We start from the raw sequence: 18,491 nt of genomic DNA, 5'->3' as shown, positions 1-18,491 counted from the left end.
GCTGGTTGCATTGCGGGATCAGGTTACCGCTCTCACATCGGCAGTCATTGCTTCGCAGAAGAAGAATGACGACTTGGAGAAGACGTGCCAGGATTTGCAGGCAAGGTGGGAGCGCGCGGACAAGGCGGGGGCCCCAGGATCCAGAGCGGAGGGCATTGCGCTTGGACGGAGGGGGGGTGCCCTAGTTCCGCATTTTAATGGCAACTTGCAAGACTATCCCAATTTCAGAGCGGACGTTGTATATGCACTGCACTTACTCCGTCACGATTTTAAAGATGAGGAGGAGAGAGTGGGGTTCATTGTTTCGCACCTGCATGGGGAGGCCAGGGCTTGGCTACGCAATTTGTGGCGCGAAGATGGACCGGCCCGTCGCGATTCAACTGCGTTCATCAAAGCGATGGATTCTTGTTTTCAATCCTCTGTGGATGTGGACATTGCGCGCCGTCAAATGCACGGGCTGAGGCAGGGGAAAGCGACTGTGCGCCAATACCACTCTAAATTTTTTGCATTGCTCACCGCCTTAGATTGGCCAAAGGACAGTAAACCGGTCAGAGATCTTTTTTGGGAGGGATTGAGCCCCCCCATCAAGGATGAGATCGCTAGGGGGGACAGACCCCAGACCCTAGAAGACGTGGTGCAACGGGCTTTAGCTCTTGGAATTCGACATGAGGGGCGTCCGTGGCATGAGGAGGACGGGCCCCAAGCGCGTGCGCAAGCAAGGACTCTCCCTTTTGTGCACAGGGACTTCAGCCGTGCGCACCCCTCGCCAATGGGGAAGGACAGAGAGGAGCCAATGGAGATTGGTGGTGCTAGGGCTCAGAAGCCATCCCAGAGCCCTGTCCCTGGTGCAGCCAAAGCGAAGCCTCCTAGAGGAACCAGGAAGTGTTACATCTGTGACAGTGCGCACCATATGGCGAAAGAGTGCCCCCAGAGGCTCCAGAAGCACACTGCAGCGCTGGCAACTGTAACAGCAGAGGTGCAACCAGGGGAGCAGCTTCAGGGAAACGACAGTGCCTGGCTGGAAGCAGAGCTACTGGGGCTCAGCCAGGCGGATCTGTAGACAAGCCCCCAGCATCACTGCAGAGCGTGGACCCTTTGCCTCCCAAACCGGCAGTTCTGCTCACAGCAACACTCCAGTTGCCTGATGGGAGACTCCTCGAGGTTCCAATAACGATCGATTCGGGAAGCAACGCCGACTTCATGGGACTGCAGTTCGTTAAGCAGCACAACATGGCGCTCCTGCCTGCAACGACGCCTCTGAACGTGGTCACGGTGGACGGCAGGAAGTTGCTGGGGGGGCAAGTGGTGCAGCAAACCCCTCCCATGATGATGCAGATTGGCAACCATCGAGAGCTTATTAGTTTCAATGTCACCCACTTATCGGACACACCCATCGTGTTAGGCATGAGTTGGCTGGAGAGGCACAGTCCCGCGGTTGCGTGGTACCAGAGGCAGATCAACTTTTGTTCATCGTATTGTGCTCAGCATTGCTTTCAGACCGATCAGGGAGGAGAAGCTGAGCAGCCATTGCATCTGGGTATGGTGCAAACAGTGCCTCACAAGTACCAGGAATTCTTGGAGGTTTTCTGTGAGAAGGAAGCTGACAAGTTGCCGCCTCATAGACCTTACGACTGCGCGATTGATTTAGTGCCAGGGGCGCAATTGCCTGCTGCCAAGCTGTACTCCATGTCGGAGGACGAAATGCAAGAGCTTCGGGAGTTCATAGACCATAACCTCAAGCGCGGTTTCATCCAGGAATCTAAAGCAGCGGGAGGCAGCCCTGTTTTCTTTGTGAAGAAGAAGGACACGCCCCAAAAAAGGCTTATAGTGGATTACAGGTTCATCAACAGCTTGACTAAGCCCAAAGCTTTCCCCATGCCCAAGATTGACGACCTTTTAGCGACCGTCAGGAGGGGCAAGATTTTCACCAAGCTGGACCTACGTGGAGCTTACAATCTCATCCGCATCCGGAAAGGAGATGAGTGGAAGACCGCCATGTTCACCCCTCTGGGCACATACGAATACAGAGTCATGCCTTTCGGCCTCCAAAATGGCAGCCACGTTTTTCAAGCATTTATGCACCACGTGCTAGCAGGTCTCCTCTACAAAAAGTGTGTCTGCTTTCTCGACGATATCCTGATTTTCTCGGAATCGCCGGAGGATCACGATAAGGACGTGAGGGAGGTCCTGCAGAGGCTGAAGGAACACAGGCTATACGCCAAGTTGGAAAAGTGCCAGTTTGATGTCAGAGAGGTTGATTTCCTTGGCTACAAGTTGTCCGACGAGGGACTGGCCATGGACAGGGCTAAGGTTCAAGCGCTGTTGGACTGGAAAAGCCCTCGAAATCGGAAAGAGGTCCAGAGGTTCATCGGCTTTGCCAATTTTTACCGCAAGTTTATTAAAGGTTTTGCGAACGCGACGGCGGCGATCACTGACACCCTCAGTTCCAAGAAGAAGAAGTTCGTCTGGACCGAACAAGCGGAGCGGTCTTTCCGGACGCTTAAGGGTCTTTTCGCCTCCGAAGAGCAGCTGCTCCACGTGAATCCCGGCAGACCCATGCGGGTAGAGACCGATGCGTCAGACAGAGCGGTTGGGGCCGTTCTTTTGCAAGAGGATTCACAAGGCAACTGGAGACCGGGTGCGTTCTACTCCCGGAAGCTCAGCAAGACGGAGCGCAATTATACCATATGGGACAGGGAGTTGTTGGCCATTCATGCAGCTTTCAAAGCGTGGCGACACTTCTTAATAGGAGCCAAGCACACGGTGCAGGTCCGCACGGATCACAAGAACTTAGAGTATTGGCGGACGGCTAAGTTGCAGACCCAGCGACACATGCGCTGGGCGGAGTTCTTTGCGGACTTCGACTTCAAAATAGAATACATCCCAGGAGACTCCAATGTTATTGCAGACGCGCTGTCCCGAAAGCCGCAATACTTGGAGGAAGCAGCTCCAATCGCAGCAAAGCACATTTTCGCACCGCAGGCGTGGACGTGCGCTACCATCGCAGTCGACCTGGACGCGGTGCGACGCGCGTTGCAAAGGGATCAGTTTGCACAGTCTAAGATGGAGGAGCTACGCGGAGGGTCGCGACACAACGATGAGTTTCAATTACAAGATGGACTTTTGACTCGTAAGGGTGCCCTTTACGTGCCCACCGACGATCTTCGAGCCAAGGTTCTGCAACAGTTGCATGACGCCCCTAGTGCAGGCCATTTCGGCAAAGAGAAGACGATGGAGTTGGTGGCTAGAGACTTTTGGTGGCCCCAGATGAGAGGAGAGGTGGCGGACTACGTCGCCAGGTGTGATATCTGCCAGAGGTCCAAACCAGTGCACCAGAAGCAGGCGGGATTGCTAGAACCGCTGGAGACACCGCAGCAACCATGGGAGAGGGTAGCGTTGGACTTTGTTACAGACCTGCCCAGCTCCAGAGGTAAGACGGCGGTGTTAGTGGTGGTGGACTTGTTCACCAAGATGGCGCACTTCATCCCTTGTGCCAAGGTGGCGACGGCAGAACAGACCGCAAAGCTCTTCATCGATCACGTCTTCAGAGTGCATGGACTTCCGCAGTCCGTCTTGTCCGACAGGGGGCGCCAGTTTGTTTCCACTTTCTGGCGAAAGCTTCTGGGCATCTTGCACGTCAAAATCAACCTGACATCGGCGAGGCATCCACAAACCAACGGTCAAGCGGAGAGGGTCAACGCGATCATGCAGCAGTACCTGCGGTGCTACGCCAACCAGCGACCTGCGGCGTGGGTGGACTATCTGCCGATGGCTGAATTCGCCTACAACAACACGAAACACGCTTCCACCGGGGTGACGCCTTTCTTCGCGAACAATGGCCGTCATCCCAGAACCTTCCCGAGATTTGCGGCACCAGGAGGGGGGGGGCCTCAAGATGCCGACCAGTTTGCAGCGGAGTTGCAAGAGGTGCACGAGGAGCTGCGGAGACATTTGGAGCTGGCAAAACAGGCGTATAAGGTGCAGGCCGATAAGCACAGGAGGGCGGGAGAGGACATCCAGGTTGGGGACTGGGTGTGGTTAGCAGCCCACGCGATGCCGGCCAGGTCATTGGCCAAGAAGAAGTTAGGACACAGGCAGCTAGGGCCATATCAAGTTGAGGCTAAGATCAATCCGGTGGCTTTTCGTCTAGCCCTTCCGGAAGGTTCCAGGGTGCACCCGGTCTTTCATAGGTCGGTGCTCACTCCCTACAAAACCCCACACAGGTTTCAAGAGTCAGGAGCACCCCCAGAGCCACGTAGGAGGGCGCCTGAGAGGGGGGAATCGCCAAGACCAGAACCTCTTAACGAGGTCACAGAGATACTGGACTCGAGATGGGGGGAGGAGGGAGTTGAATATTTTCTCGCCAGGGAGGGCACACCAGCCGCTGCTAATAGTTGGGTGCCAGGCTACGAGTTAGACGAACCCCTTTTGAAAGAAGAGTTCCATGCACTTTTCCCACATAGACCCATGCCAGCTGAGTACTTTGATGACTGGCTTTTCACACCCACATTGTCAGATAGCACGTTCAGGGGTTTCTCTTCCCCCGAGGAAAGAACACCAGAATCAAGCCCGCCCAGGGGATCGTGCTCGGGGGTGGACACGGAAACCCCTTATTGGTGGGAGGAGCAGCCAGAGGAGGAATGGCGTAAGAGGTGGCTGATAGGTCCTTGGCGGGCAGCACCGGAGGAAGTAGCGATGGAAGCAGAGACTGAGAAGCATTTGGGGGAAGAACCCGACTTCGAATACACTTACACAGAACTGCCAGCAGAGAACATTGACGTAGACGACCTGTATCCTGAGTCTACCCCCGAAGAGCCGCAGTTTCCACAACCGGTCCCCGGCGAGCGGGAGGGGGGAAGGGGGGGCTTCGAGGGGGGGATGGATGTCAGGGTTTCTGGGAGAGAGGAGGAGATGACAGAGGAGACGGAGAGCGAGTGGGAGGAGGGGCAGAAGGATGAGGAAGAAGATGACGGAATTCTGAGGGAATCCACGAGTCTGAGCAGCGAGTCAGAGGATTCTCAAAAGGGGGTTACCTTAATTAAGCAAAGGGGAGGAGAAGGGAGAAGCGGAGAGGAGCCCAGTGGAAGACAGAGGAAGCAAGAGACGTCTCAGCCGGAACGGAGAAAAGGGGGTGGAGTCGTCAGCCTCTCGGAGGGAGCAGGATTAGGAGAGAACAGAGAGAGGGGGTTGGAGCAGGGTGTTCAGCCGGAAAGGGTGGAGAGCAGAGCAGGGGGTGGTGTAGCGGTCGAAAGAAAGGTCAGCAGCAACGTACGCGCGCCAAGTTCAAACGTAGAGGCGCGCGGAAGTGGAGAGAGCTCAGGGGAGGAGCCCGGCCCTAAAGCCAGAAAGAGGGGGGAAGAGGCGGCAGAGGATTCAGCCTCAGGCGAGTCACGGAGAGAGGGAACCCAGGGGGGCAGGAAGACCCTGCGGAAAAGAAAGGAGAGGAAGAGGTGGTCTAGAGCCAGGCTATTAAGTTGGTGCGGAAGAGGGGAGGAGTCAGAGGGGACTTCAGCGGTCTAACGTGGCAGACGTACGGCCACAATGCTGAACTGTATGAGAAGCAGAAATCTTCAATAAACTTTTCCTGTAAATAAGCTGCAACGGAGTGAGGTCTCTTGTGAGCTGGGACCAGACCTGGGTGGCCGTGACAGGTATGTTTTGTTTTCAGTTAAATCAACCCATTCTCCAGGAACTTATTCCCCCCTTGACATGTGTACATTCCTGCAGGGTCAGGTGTATGTATTGGAACACATTTCTGCAGTTAATGTAGGAAGCTTCATATACAATTTCTTCAGTTTTAATGGATATATTTTCAGTTCAGTTCTACAATTATTTTTATAGTGTTGTTGTTTAGTCGTTTAGTCGTGTCTGACTCTTCGTGACCCCATGGACCAGAGCACGCCAGGCACTCCTGTCTTCCATTGCCTCCCGCAGTTTGGTCAGGCTCATGTTTGTAGCTTCGAGAACACCGTCCAACCATCTTGTCCTCTGTCGTCCCCTTCTCCTTGTGCCCTCAATCTTTCCCAACATCAGGGTCTTTTTATAGTACTTTTTTATAGTACTTCATTTTAATACATTATTGGGTCAGCTCAAGTTTGCTGGCCTCTCCAAAAAGATAGCTGTTCAGGGAATGCTTTAGTGAACATAATGTATCTTAATTTTTTCAATGCTGTTGTATAAACAAGACACAATGTGGTATAATGGCAAAGAGTGCTGTGTTTGGTTGCAGGAAACTTGAGTTGAAATTCACACTTTGCACTAAGGCTTGCAAGATGGGGTTTTGTTTTTTTGCAAGTGTAGATGGAGATAACATATTGTAAATAATAGGTCACCTGGTACATAATGCTGGAGGGTTATTATATTGCATGCCATGCTTTTGGGCTTCTTGGAGGCACCTCTGGGAAATGGGATGCTGGACTAGATAGACCTTTGGTCTGAAGCAACAGGGCTGCTTTATTTCTTTTCCATTTACATTAACATCCCTTGCAGTGGAGGCTTCTCTGTTGGATGAAGTGTAGCATAGACTGCCTGAGATTCTGAGCCACCCCAAACTCCAAAGCCATAGTCCAGTCTTTCTCCTGTCTCCCACAATCATTATTAATGCATTTTCTACTTATTTAGAGCCTTCCTATATACTGTTGCCCATCTCCTCTGCTTCGTCAATCAAAACAATCACCACCAGCAGGTTCCATCCCTTCCCTAGCAGCTCTCTCCCACAGAAATGACTTCAGTAGGGCAGTTGATTCTTTTGATGCTACTTAAGGCGTGATCAGTGACTTAATTTCTCTTTATTTCTCAAGAACAGTCTCAGAAAACCAAAGTGTTGATGGCTGCATTAGTGGAAGGGAGTGCCCTGGGTTTTATGCCTTGCTGCTGTACTTTAGCACAGCTGAGGGTTTGGCCACTCATCTCTTTTAATTCAGCTATGAAGTGAAAAGGCCACAACAAGTGTCTTTAATTTGCTGTCTCATCTTTTGAGGAAAAGCTGTATCTTAAATCAACCCTAGAGATGGATGGAATCAGTTTCAAATTATTTAATGAAATTAATATTTGCTCATGAAGAAGGAAACTTTTCTTGGTAGGACTGATACATTTTAAAAACGTTTCCGTTATAATAACATACTTTCATTTACCAGCTCAACTTAAATCTGTTTCTTTTTCTGTTAATTGGATCTTTAGTTTTATTGTAAAATAATTCTGTGGAACTGAAACTTGCAATTAATGAACAGCATATGGTAGATTTTATTCTCTTAGGAGATTGTTTGGTTTGATAGCTGTTAGGCTTTATTGTAATTTTTTGGACTGTTTGCATTTGTTGATTTAAAAGTCTGCTGCTACCTATCAAACCTTAAAATTAAGATAGCAAAGATTTTTGGAGCCCATTTTTATGCATGCTAACTTGAAAGCCCCAGTGAGTTCAATGGGGAAATAGTCCCGAGTGAGTGGGCATAAATTGCAGCCTTAATTTCACACAAAAATGTATATTTTAGAAAACTTTTGAGTGATTAACAAAACGTCCTGTGCACTGTCTTAAAAGTCCTTTATGACTTTCAGTTACAACATGAGTCTTAGGGAGCTGTCTTGAGAACTGCTAGAAACTGATATTGTATATTGTGCTCTGTGATGGCAACTTTGGTCGCAGCTGGTATATAGCTTAAACTCCTGTTCTTTGATTCTAGTAGTTTGGGAAGTAATGGCAACTGAAACCTTGTTAGAAATAAAGGGTGGGAAAATATGATTTACTCAGGAAATAATAATAAAAAGCCCAATGTTTTACAAACACACAGAGACACACAGCTCTTGCCCTTGCTCTCAAAATAAATGGCCTTGTCTCTTCTGAATTCCCAATAATTTTCTCAGCTGACATTTTCTTGTCCCTCTGCTGTTTGGAGACAAACAAAGGTTATGTCATCTTGAGGTCAAGACTTGCCACTTTGAAAATATTCCCTAGTTCCGTGTTTCCATTACTGAACATTCAGCAGAGAGCCTTCCATCCAGACATATATCACTTTTTAAATATGGTAGAGCTTTTTATAAGTTCAGCAAAAGTTTTTGTGCCCATAAACTATTTTTATTGTTTCATCAGTATACAACAAGATTTGAACATTTTCACAAAGAGGTGTTTTAACAAAATGGCCCACTATAGTCCTTGGGTATCTTCACTTACTTTGAGCTTTTAGCAATGTGATTTCTCAAAATGAAAAATGTATAGGGAAACTACTTCCCTTCATTTCAAGAGATACTAGAAATGACCACCACCGCCCGTATGCAGTTTTCAGTCCATGGCTAGAATTTGTCAGTGGCTGAACAGACTATGTGAATTCTTATCTTCCTTTTTAATTTTGTTGGACTTCTGCCATCCTTCTCCATTGGCCATGCTGGCTGGGGCTGACGGGGGTTGCAATCCAGTATCTGCAAGCATCATGATCTAATCCTTGGATTAGAAAATTGGCTACGGAGAGGGACCGTTTAACTCTTTCCCTTGTCTGCTCTGCCCTGAATCCTTTAGCGTGCACAAGGACATCCTAACTGGCAGCTATATGAGGAAATTCAAAAAGTGCTGCTGGCAATTTAACCTCCATATCTTATGTATCATTAACTATGTATTATCACGGTCATGAGGGAATAAAACGTGGACACTTCAGGAGGCTAATTAGATGGTGAGACTTTTATAGTCTTTCTGCAACACTTAGTGGGGTTTGAGGTGTCTTAGAGTATGGTGTGTAAGTGTATGAGTTAAGTCTGAGCCCTGAAAGTGACATGTTCAGTCCAGCTCTGACTGATGGAGGCAGTGATATATGGAAATAATTAAAAGTTTCATCCATGCTTTGTAATGCGATATTTAATGTTATTTTTCTGTATGATAAAATTTATTCATGATAAAATTGCATGCTCCTTTAAGCTTTTTTTTATAAATCACAATTGATTTATATTCCCTCTCCTGTTTCACTTTTGTGAGTGACATTCCCACACCTCCACTTCACCTCTGTGACTAAATCCCACCCACCCACCCCTTTCTTTCCTTGCTGGGTTTGTCACAATCTTAAAAGCATTTCACATCCTAATTAAGAGGAAAGAGGTTTGTTTAACATTGGGGTTGATGTAATACTTAATTGCAGAAGTGAACAGTACATGCAATCCTGTGACCCTCTAGCAATTGAAAGACCTCTAACCATTACATCTACACCACCTTTTTGAATGGAGGAAGGGTGTTGCAGAAGTAAATAGAGTGAGCACTAATAAGTTGGGGCAACTGGAGCATTAAAACTAGCTGGAAAATACCCAGAAAATTTGGGGATTCAGTGTTGGGCATTTGATCCTTCATAATTATTTTTTCTTGGTTTTGTTTTGTATAAACCTAGCAAGCAGACCCAATTTGAATACAAAACTGGATTCATTCTTAAACTTAAATGCTAAGACTTTGGTGGGCTGTGAAATCTTTTGGCAGAAGGGAAGCACTTAAATTAGGAGATCACACATTTCCGTTTAGTTAACTGAAGGGCTATTGTTTGTGTGTGCCTGCTGTGCAGTGGATGCTTGAACAAGGATGCTTTAGGTGGGTGAAGAATGTTAACTAGACATGAAAGAGCGCAATATTTTTATTTAAATCTGATATTTCCCACAAGATTTGGAGTGGGGGAAGAACTTTTTCCGGTGTATTTTTCACATGCTGGCAGTAATCCATCAAAATAAGCCCAACCATGCTGTTTTGTAAAGATTCTGTTTTTGTCCTGCATACTGCTGACCACAAATTTTTATTCATATTGATGCGGAGCACATTGTACTGCTTTCTCTTTTGTGTATCAACATCTTTATTCTTGGGAGCTGGTGAAAGGCACCATCAGTGATTGGAAGCAGCAGTATTTCTCTTATACAAAACTTATGCAAAACAACTTTTAGCAAAGGCAGCTTTTACAACTCAATAAAGTATGGAAACCATAAGATGCTTGGTTCAGGGGGGGGGGAAGCGGGGAGGTGTCCCAGAAATTCAGGTATCTTGTTGGGGTTGTTCTGTCAGCAGTTTGCATACATAATAAAATCTACCCATTCACCACAGAAAATGTCTACTTTGCTCCCAAGGCAGTCAGACCTTTCGTGTTGTCCTTTCATACATTGTGAAGACACAGAGCTTATCATACCATCTATCGTTGTGCCTTCCAAGGTTTTCCAAAACCGTATGATTACAAGTCTGCCATCAGCATGAACCCAATCAGCTCCTTACTTTTAAGATTTTTGTTTTGTCCATCTGAGATGTTTAGCAAAGTCAGCGTAGAAATAGAAAAAGAGCTGGTTTAGTGATCATGTTAATTCCCATGAACTCTTTCCCCACAAGTTTGGCACACAAGGGTATTCCAATCCCAACAAAGTTAGTAATATGGCAACACTAGCAAATCGGAAACAGGTTTTTATTTATGTAAGATAACTTACATAATTATTGGGGTGTAATGCCAATGATACACAGATTTTTACATCGTTCCCTTTAGTTACATGGAGATCAATGTTAACTGCTTACTACCCCAAGCTTGTTCCACGCTGAGAAAGTTAAGCAATTGATTTAAACATAGTGCACAATTACTCTGTCATTGTAATTTATGTTGATATTTATTGAAATTTCCTATTGTCTTTTAATTTTGTTGTCCTCATTCTTTGATAAAAGATACTTGGAAGATATGATGTTGTAATTGTAGAGGGTCTATAAATGTGATATCCTGCTTGTTATGTGCTTGAAAGAGTGATGTTATTTATAAATAAGCAAATAATGAAATTATGAATAAAATGCATGTACAGATAGCATCAATTTTTAAGGAATGTATAAATTGAAGAGACTTCCTAGATTTGATAACCAAACTGCTGAATTGCTAATTCAGGTTCTTTGGCACAATTGAAGCTAAAATCTCCCTCTTATTTGCCAAATGTTTTGTACTAAATTATTTGAATGTAACCACCAGCTTTATGAAACGGTGGAATTCTATTGGAATATTTTAAAAATCTGACCTTTCCACAATGCTTGCTGATTTAGTTCAATTCAACTAAGGCCTGTTGAAACTAATGGAATAAGTTACTTCTGATTAATTAGATTTACATAGGTTTCAGTAGAACTTGTGGTGACTAACTTTGGTTAGATTATTCTACTATGCATCACGTAAAACAAACTTAAGTTCTCAAATGTATTCTATTGTCCTTTTATTTTTAAGAATCGCGACCTTTATCAGTTCCAGTGAAAGCCATGCTGAGCTCATCTGAAAGCTGCAGCAGAAGTCCTGAGGAAAAGATGAAAGAATTTATTGGGGTATTGTGGAATGCAGTCAAGCGCCTTACACTTCAGGTAAGATGCTGGGGGCGGTGTGAGAGAGAGAATGGAATATCTGAAATATTTAATACTTTCTAGGATTTAGCTTATTTTGAAACCCTTGTAAGATAAGTTCCCAGCGTTTGTTTATATAAGAAATGATGAAGCCAGTCTTAAGCACTTTAAGCCCCTTTGGTTGAAAGAAGAGAAGACTTAAGTATGGTCTTCTGCACATTGTCTTGTATGCGGTCACATGTAGCAATAGCGGTGCATTGACTGTGAGCTTTCTGCAGTGCCTTGTTTGTTTGTATATTTTGCACAATATCTCACGGTCATTTACAAGCAGCAGATTAGCGCTGCTTTTAAGAATTCCCATCATCCAAATATCCAGTCAGACTGCAACCTATGACTATCTTTTGATTTAAAAAAAGAAATTAAACTTACAGGTTGTTGTGGGAACCCAGCAAACAGTGCTCCAACTCCAGTTGGAGTTTTTGCTCCATTGCATTTCCTGTTCACTTGTATTTGAAAAGCACAGATTTCCAACTACTACAGATTGCCTTGATTATCTATATACTGTTTGAATGGGACGATTTGGATATTTAAGTCATAGGTTCCTCTATTCTCAGCAGAAATTCTTGTCAAGTGATAACAGGGTGTTTTCCCCCCCCTGTTGGGATTGTTGGTCAGGGAGATTTGAGCTCATGGCACTTGGGTGCCTTTTATCATTCATTTCAATTTGTAACTAACAATGCGTTTGTACTTGGGGGAAGTAAAGTTATAAATCTAGCTCCAGGTAATGCAAATTGGTAGTCAGCCTCAGGAATGCATCCCTCCTTAGGCTTAAAATCTAGAAGACAGGATACATGAAGAAAAAGGAATGGGAGGAGAGAAAAAGCCAGCTCAGGCACCAATTCTTAAAGTTTTACATTCCTATAGCACAGCTATACAGTTCTGCCTATGCAACTTCTGGCTGTCTTGGAGAGCAACCCCTTCCCCAGAAGAACTCCCTGCCCCACAACCAGATCTATGAGCAAAGCATGTAACAGCACCCAGGCCACGAGTTCAGGGCTGCTCGTGCTACACAGTTCTTTCCTCCAACTGCTAACTTGATGCTAGTTGGGATCATCAGTAGAGCAGGCTTGATAAAGTCCTCTTCTCTCATTGATGTCTACGGCAGTTCGTTGTTTTAAATATTGATTTAAGGGACTCCCTTGCTAACCATGTTTCAGGCTAACAGCAGTCCTGTCAAAGTGCTTAACTGCAATTGAGGAGGGATTTGCTTGAGATGCAGTTGAGGCGTGTATGTACCCAGGGTTCCTGATTTGCTAATCACATTTGCAGTGTGGTTGTGGAGCCAGTGTTGCATCTGTTCTGGCCCTTATTATAATGCCCAAGGTATTTTTTCTATTCCAACAATGGTATAGCATTCTCGGAGTTCCACCATCACTAAATATAGAACAACAATCTGAGAAAACTTGAAAGCTGCCCTTCTCATTGTAGTCAGCCAGGGCTTATGTGGATGTATTTTGGCAGTATGGTTTGGGGATAGTGATTTACAGGAGATTGATTTTATAGTATGACAAATATAAACTGAAAAGGAGTCCTGAGTTGTCAGCAGACTGTTGTCTTCCATAATTTGAAAGCATGAAAGGGTTGTTCTTTGTATTTATAAATAAATACATAAATGCTTAGAACAGAAACACCTGGAAATTTTACTTTGGATCCAAGGCTAGTGTCTGCTTGGCTGTTTTGCTCACAGTAGTGTCCAGCATGACAACTCCATGAACTAGGCTTGTTGTAAGAAGTTATGATGTAATTTTAAAAATGCTGTTATGCAAGGGCTTTTTTCTATAGCGGCTAACAATTTCAGAGTAAACTTTGCAGTGTCTTTTGGCAACTATAGCATGAGGGAGGGAAGTGTTCACTTTGCATGTGTTCCTGGTACTAATAGCTGCTCAACTTATGAAGTAATGTAAACACAATTATTTTTAAATGGTTGTTAATGCTTGATTTCATTGAGAATAACAAGGGTTCCACATTTTGGCATGAGTTAATAATGAGTAATAGTATGTTAAGCACCAACCAAATAACTCCACATTTTTACTATGTTTCACATAAATACACTATTATCAAAATGTTCCTTAAGTACTTTATAAAATGAATCCTTAGTTACTTGAAAATATTTGAATCAGTATTTTAAGTCAACATGATTTGTATTAAATAACATATTAAAACAAAATGAAATGGAGTTGGAAATATGTTGATGGTGTGGTGAGTGCAGTATGGAAGGCTCTTAGCATCGAATGAAAAGATAGCCAGAACTGGTGCACACAGAGTCCTGTACTCTTAAGTGCTTTTTCCTGAACTGTCCATGTGTGAGTGGAATAGACTGCTACTCATGCAAAGGGACTTCCCCTTCCCCTCACCCCTTGCAGCGCTCCCCCTACAGCCTTAAAATCAATTCTGAAAGGTTGGGAGTCCCTCTTGAGCAGATTTTGGTAATACACAGGAGGCTGCAGGTGGAAGAAATGAAGGTGAAATTCTGTGGCATTAGCAGAAGTTCACTTGTGCAGTTAGACTCCATCTTAACTGGCTATTCTATATACTTTGACAAATTATTCTCTTGGGTTCCCTCACCTGCTTTCTGATTGTGACACAATTCCTCCTTCATTTGCACTCATAGTTGTTCTAGTAGAATGTCTAAACCCATCAAGTCAACCTGACAGGGATCTTTGCTGCAGTACAGTATAATATTTCCAAAGGAAACATTCCGATTTCCTCTGTGTGTGTTCATAAGATCACCACAGAAAGCAAAAACATATGCACAAAATGTGACCTTGGAATCAACTCTTTGCTTCACCCTTTGGCCTTGTTCCTTCCTTCTGCCTTGCATTACTTGCTGCTTACCTTGGTCCTTCCATACCTGTGTTCATTGATCTCCATTCTTTTGATCACCGGCGCTGAATTCTTCTTGTTGGAGTTGCTGAAGATGATGGTGTGGATCATCTCAGGATCTCTTGTGAACACCATCCAACAACTGGTTGTTGCTAATTTCTAGGCTGTACAGTGTCATAAAATCATAGAATTGTAGAATTTTGTAGAGTCAGAAGAGGACCCCAAGGATCAACTGGTTCAACCCTCTGCAATGCAGGAATCTCAACCAAAGCAGATGGTCATCCAACCTCTGCTTAAAAACATCTAATGAAGGAGAATCCACAACTACCCAATAATACTCCTGGGTCCTCCCTCCCCCCCCAAAAAAAGCCCCAGCATAGATTTGTTTGAGGCTGAAAGCTGAGACGTTAAGGTGTTGGAGTTGATGATGGAGTTGTATAATAGATTGGAATGGGGGGGGGGGGAGGGAATTGGTCCAAGGACCATGTTCCTTTACAGCCAATCTTCCAGGGGCCATATACCAGGGGTGGGTGTGTCCAGAGGCAAAAAGTGGGAGGAGCAAAAGATGTGGCTCTTACCTTTTTAGTGAAGGATGTGTTGAAGCCATGCACCATTCGGAGGTTTCTATACATACCTCTCTCCATCCTGGCAAGTAAAACATATTATCACTGTTGATGGACACATCCCATCCAGGCAAAGACACTTAAGCAAGAGATGTAGTGGGGCTGATGAGGAGTGTGGTGTAGTCAGAGGGGGTGGAGCCTGGTGAAGGGAGCATGGCTAGGGTGGGTGGACTGAGGGCCAGACAGGGATCCCTGCAAGGCTGCATTTGGCCCCCAGGTGTGAAGTTTCCCATCCCTGTTATAGATGTTACCTCTCTCCCTCAATCCCACCTCTAGTGTTTCACCAATTTTAAATATTATATTTGTCATAGATTAATATATACAGTCATTACAATTTAAAGTGTTTGAGAACATCCCTGTTTTACAATACACAATTTAACATTTAAATCATGTGGACATATGAAGTACAATTCTTAAAAATATGAACCGGTGCAATAATTTTCTGGAAAGATCTTGTTCAAATGAGAGATGACTCATAAAATTACTGTGTTTTTAATATTTATTGTGTTTTTAATATTCTGTTGGGAGCTGCCCAGAGTGGCTGGAGCTACTCAGTCAGTTGGGCAGCATACAAATAATAAAATTACTATTATTATAATAAAATTATTAGTGAGGGCACTTTTTCTCAGACTATATATGAATTATGGAGACTGTAATGCTAGTCTCCTTTGCAGGTTTGGTGTAAAGATTGCTTAGAAAATGTAAGTGAAATATTTTGAAAATGTGCCATCAATATGGATATTACCATTTTAATACTATATTGTTCTTTTCTTCTAATAGAAAACTAAAACTTCCCTGTTGTGTAACTTAAAAATCTTATTTGGTTCAATTTGAAGTCATACAACAGGAGAATTTTAGTTTCTTACTACAGTATAGACTGATTTTATTAGTGTGGAAATTGACACATTTTGAGACATTTTATCAAGAACAGAAAATAAATGCATATTTTGAATGCATGTTAGCTGCCCTTTGTTGTTCTGTTATTAGGGAGTGTTGCGTAGCAAGCACAATCCTTAACATAATCAAAAAGGAGGTGATTTTGTTTCAAGAATTTGTAATAATTCCTTGTCTTTAACACACAAGTATGTTCGGTATTGGCAAAAGAACACGTTGCTACCAAAACTGAAATACGATCCTTGAAACAGAAAGGATGTTGCCATGGAAAAATGAAGTAACACTCAGTGCAGCTGTGATGCATTAATGAATAGGATATTTTTTTAAAAGATCATTTGTGTTTGGTGTGGCTTAGAGGGTCCCAACCAGATGGTTTCCATGAATAGGATCTGACCCCCAGCTTGAGGACTTCTTACTGGCAGATTACTTCATTTTCTTTCCCTTGGATTGTCAGATCCTTACATTAATGTAAGATTTACTGCTGCAGATTTATATTCAGTTATATAAATCAGTCACATTTCACATTAAATTCACAATTTTAGACACACAGTTTAATAGTTATTTTTAAAGTGTAAAAAGATTTATTTGATAGCTTTAATATAAGCTATTGATGTAACTTTAAGAGTACAGGAATTTTAAGATATTTGGATTACATATATTTTTAAGCACTATTTCTATCAATAAAGTGATACGTGATACATTCTTGTTTAATCAAACAACTAATAAATTTTTAGAAGTACTCTTCCTTTTCTTTTACTCTCTCTCTCTCTCTCTCTCTCTCTGTATGTGCAGAGCACACACAGTTACACAGCTGTGGTATCTGAAGAAGCTTTCATGCACATGAAAGCTCATACCAATAGCAAACTTAGTTGGTCTCTAAGGTGCTACTGGAAGGATTTTTTTTAAATTTTGTTTCGACTACAGCAGACCAACATAGCTACCTACCTGTATCTACATACACATGCATGTGCAGTTAGTTGGTGTCCCCAACATAGAAATTTGTCCAGGTGTGAGCTGTCCAGGTGTGCATCAAGATCTTACATATTCATATGTTTTGCAGGAGTGCAAATGCCAGCTGATACTTTTTCATACGAATACCAATTTATTGTGAATAAATTGTTTCTTTTGTGGGGGCAGCAATTTCGTAATTTCAATGCATGGGCTTATACATATGCACAAAGAAATGAACACTAATTGGGGGGTGAGATTCTAATTTGCATATGCCCCAGTCTTATTTTTTTGACGAAACTGGTTAAAAAGCCGTCACGGCTTCAATTTCTGTTGAGATGGCCAACTTTTAAAGAATGCAGAGAAATGTTGTTGCTGTTTTTTTTGCATATTCTTATAAGGGACGATTGAGTTGTTCTGGAATAAGAGCCTGGCAGAAGGAGGGGAGTTTCCTTAATATGGGTCTGAAAGTAGCTTCCCTAATACGGGTTTGAGCACTTAAAATCATCAAGCCTTAAAACCAACCAACAAACAAGAAAAAATGTGAGGATGTCTGTGATTCAGCCGTCTAACAACATTCCAACAATGCATAGTGCTGGATCCTTATGGCAGCAGCATATGGGGCAGCATGGTTAGGTAGAATGAAATGCAGCTGAATGCTATGCAAAGATTATAGCTTGCGACTTTCTAGTGCTTTCCTCCCTTGGTGAAGTACAGCAGTACCAGAGGACATGCAAAGTTCACTCCGTCTTCCCCATTCGATTACCAGTAAAGATCCTTCTGATCTCTCATCACCCGATAGCCATCCTTAAGCTGTAACATTGGTGCTGCTAACACAGTGGTTTGACTTCACCTCCAGAGGCACACTCCATTGTTTCTCGAGACAGACGTATGCCAACAATCGTTTCCCTGTACATTCCTATGTAATATCTAGGTTCATTTAGGCTGCATTCTTAGCCCACTTAAAAAGGTAAAGGTAAAGGACCCCTGACAGTTAAGTCCAGTCGTGAACGATTCTGGGGTTGCGGCGCTCATTCTTGCTTTACTGGCCGTGGGAGCCAATGTTTGTCCGCAGACAGTTTTTCTGGGTCATGTGGCCAGCATGACTAAGCCGTTTCTGGCGAACCAGAGCAGCGCACAGAAACACCGTTTACCTTCCCGCCCACGTGCTTTCGAACTGCTAGGTGGGCAGGAGCCCCTAGGGACTGAGCAATGGGAGCTCACCCCATTGCAAGGATTCGAACCACCAACCTTCTGCTTGGCAAGCCCTAGGCTCAGTGGTTTAGACCACAGCGCCACCAGTGCCCACTTACCTAGGAGTAAATCCATTGAATTCAGTAGGGCTTCTCTGACATGTAAGGAATGCAGCCTTACTATATCTTACTAGTTTTTGTGTAAATAGTATATATAAAAATTTATTTCAAACATTAGTATTATTTCTAGAAAATGTTACGGATTGGCAAATTTATATTTCAACTGGTTTTTTGTCATGTAACTTTCTGCACATACACACACAGAAATTATTGTATTGAAAATATAATTTTTAAATTATAGGGTTGCATGTGTTTCTATATTATTCAAGTTCCTTTACCAACACAAATTATAACGATTGGTTACATGAATAGTTTACCTGTTTTGTGCACAAAGCTACTTAAATTGTGATCTTTTATTCTAAATGTGATGATTTCAGTTATGCAAATTTTTGATAGTTTTTATTTCATGGGGGGCAAAGGAGAACTATATTTGTAATGGCAGATAAGGTAAGATGCAGCGAATGAGTAAGGTTTGCATGACTGATAGTACAGGGAAGGAGCATCTGGTCATAATTGAAGCCTATG

General features: G+C 43.8%; 1 protein-coding gene across 5 annotated transcripts in view; it reads left to right on the top strand.

Annotated features, from left to right (window-relative positions):
- The window catches only part of VPS13B (vacuolar protein sorting 13 homolog B), a 353,019-nt gene that overhangs the window by 155,694 nt on the left and 178,834 nt on the right, over positions 1 to 18,491 (top strand). For all 5 annotated transcript variants that reach the window (XM_081919663.1, XM_081919665.1, XM_081919662.1 and 2 more), the window contains exon 22: positions 11,196 to 11,326. In XM_081919663.1, coding sequence (XP_081775789.1) covers positions 11,196 to 11,326 — 131 coding nt within the window. The remainder of the gene's footprint in view (positions 1 to 11,195; positions 11,327 to 18,491) is intronic.

This window comes from Podarcis melisellensis, assembly GCF_964234715.1.
Source record: "Podarcis melisellensis genome assembly, chromosome: 7".
Classification (NCBI taxonomy): domain Eukaryota; kingdom Metazoa; phylum Chordata; class Lepidosauria; order Squamata; family Lacertidae; genus Podarcis; species Podarcis melisellensis.
This window is presented reverse-complemented; position numbering and strand designations above follow the sequence as displayed.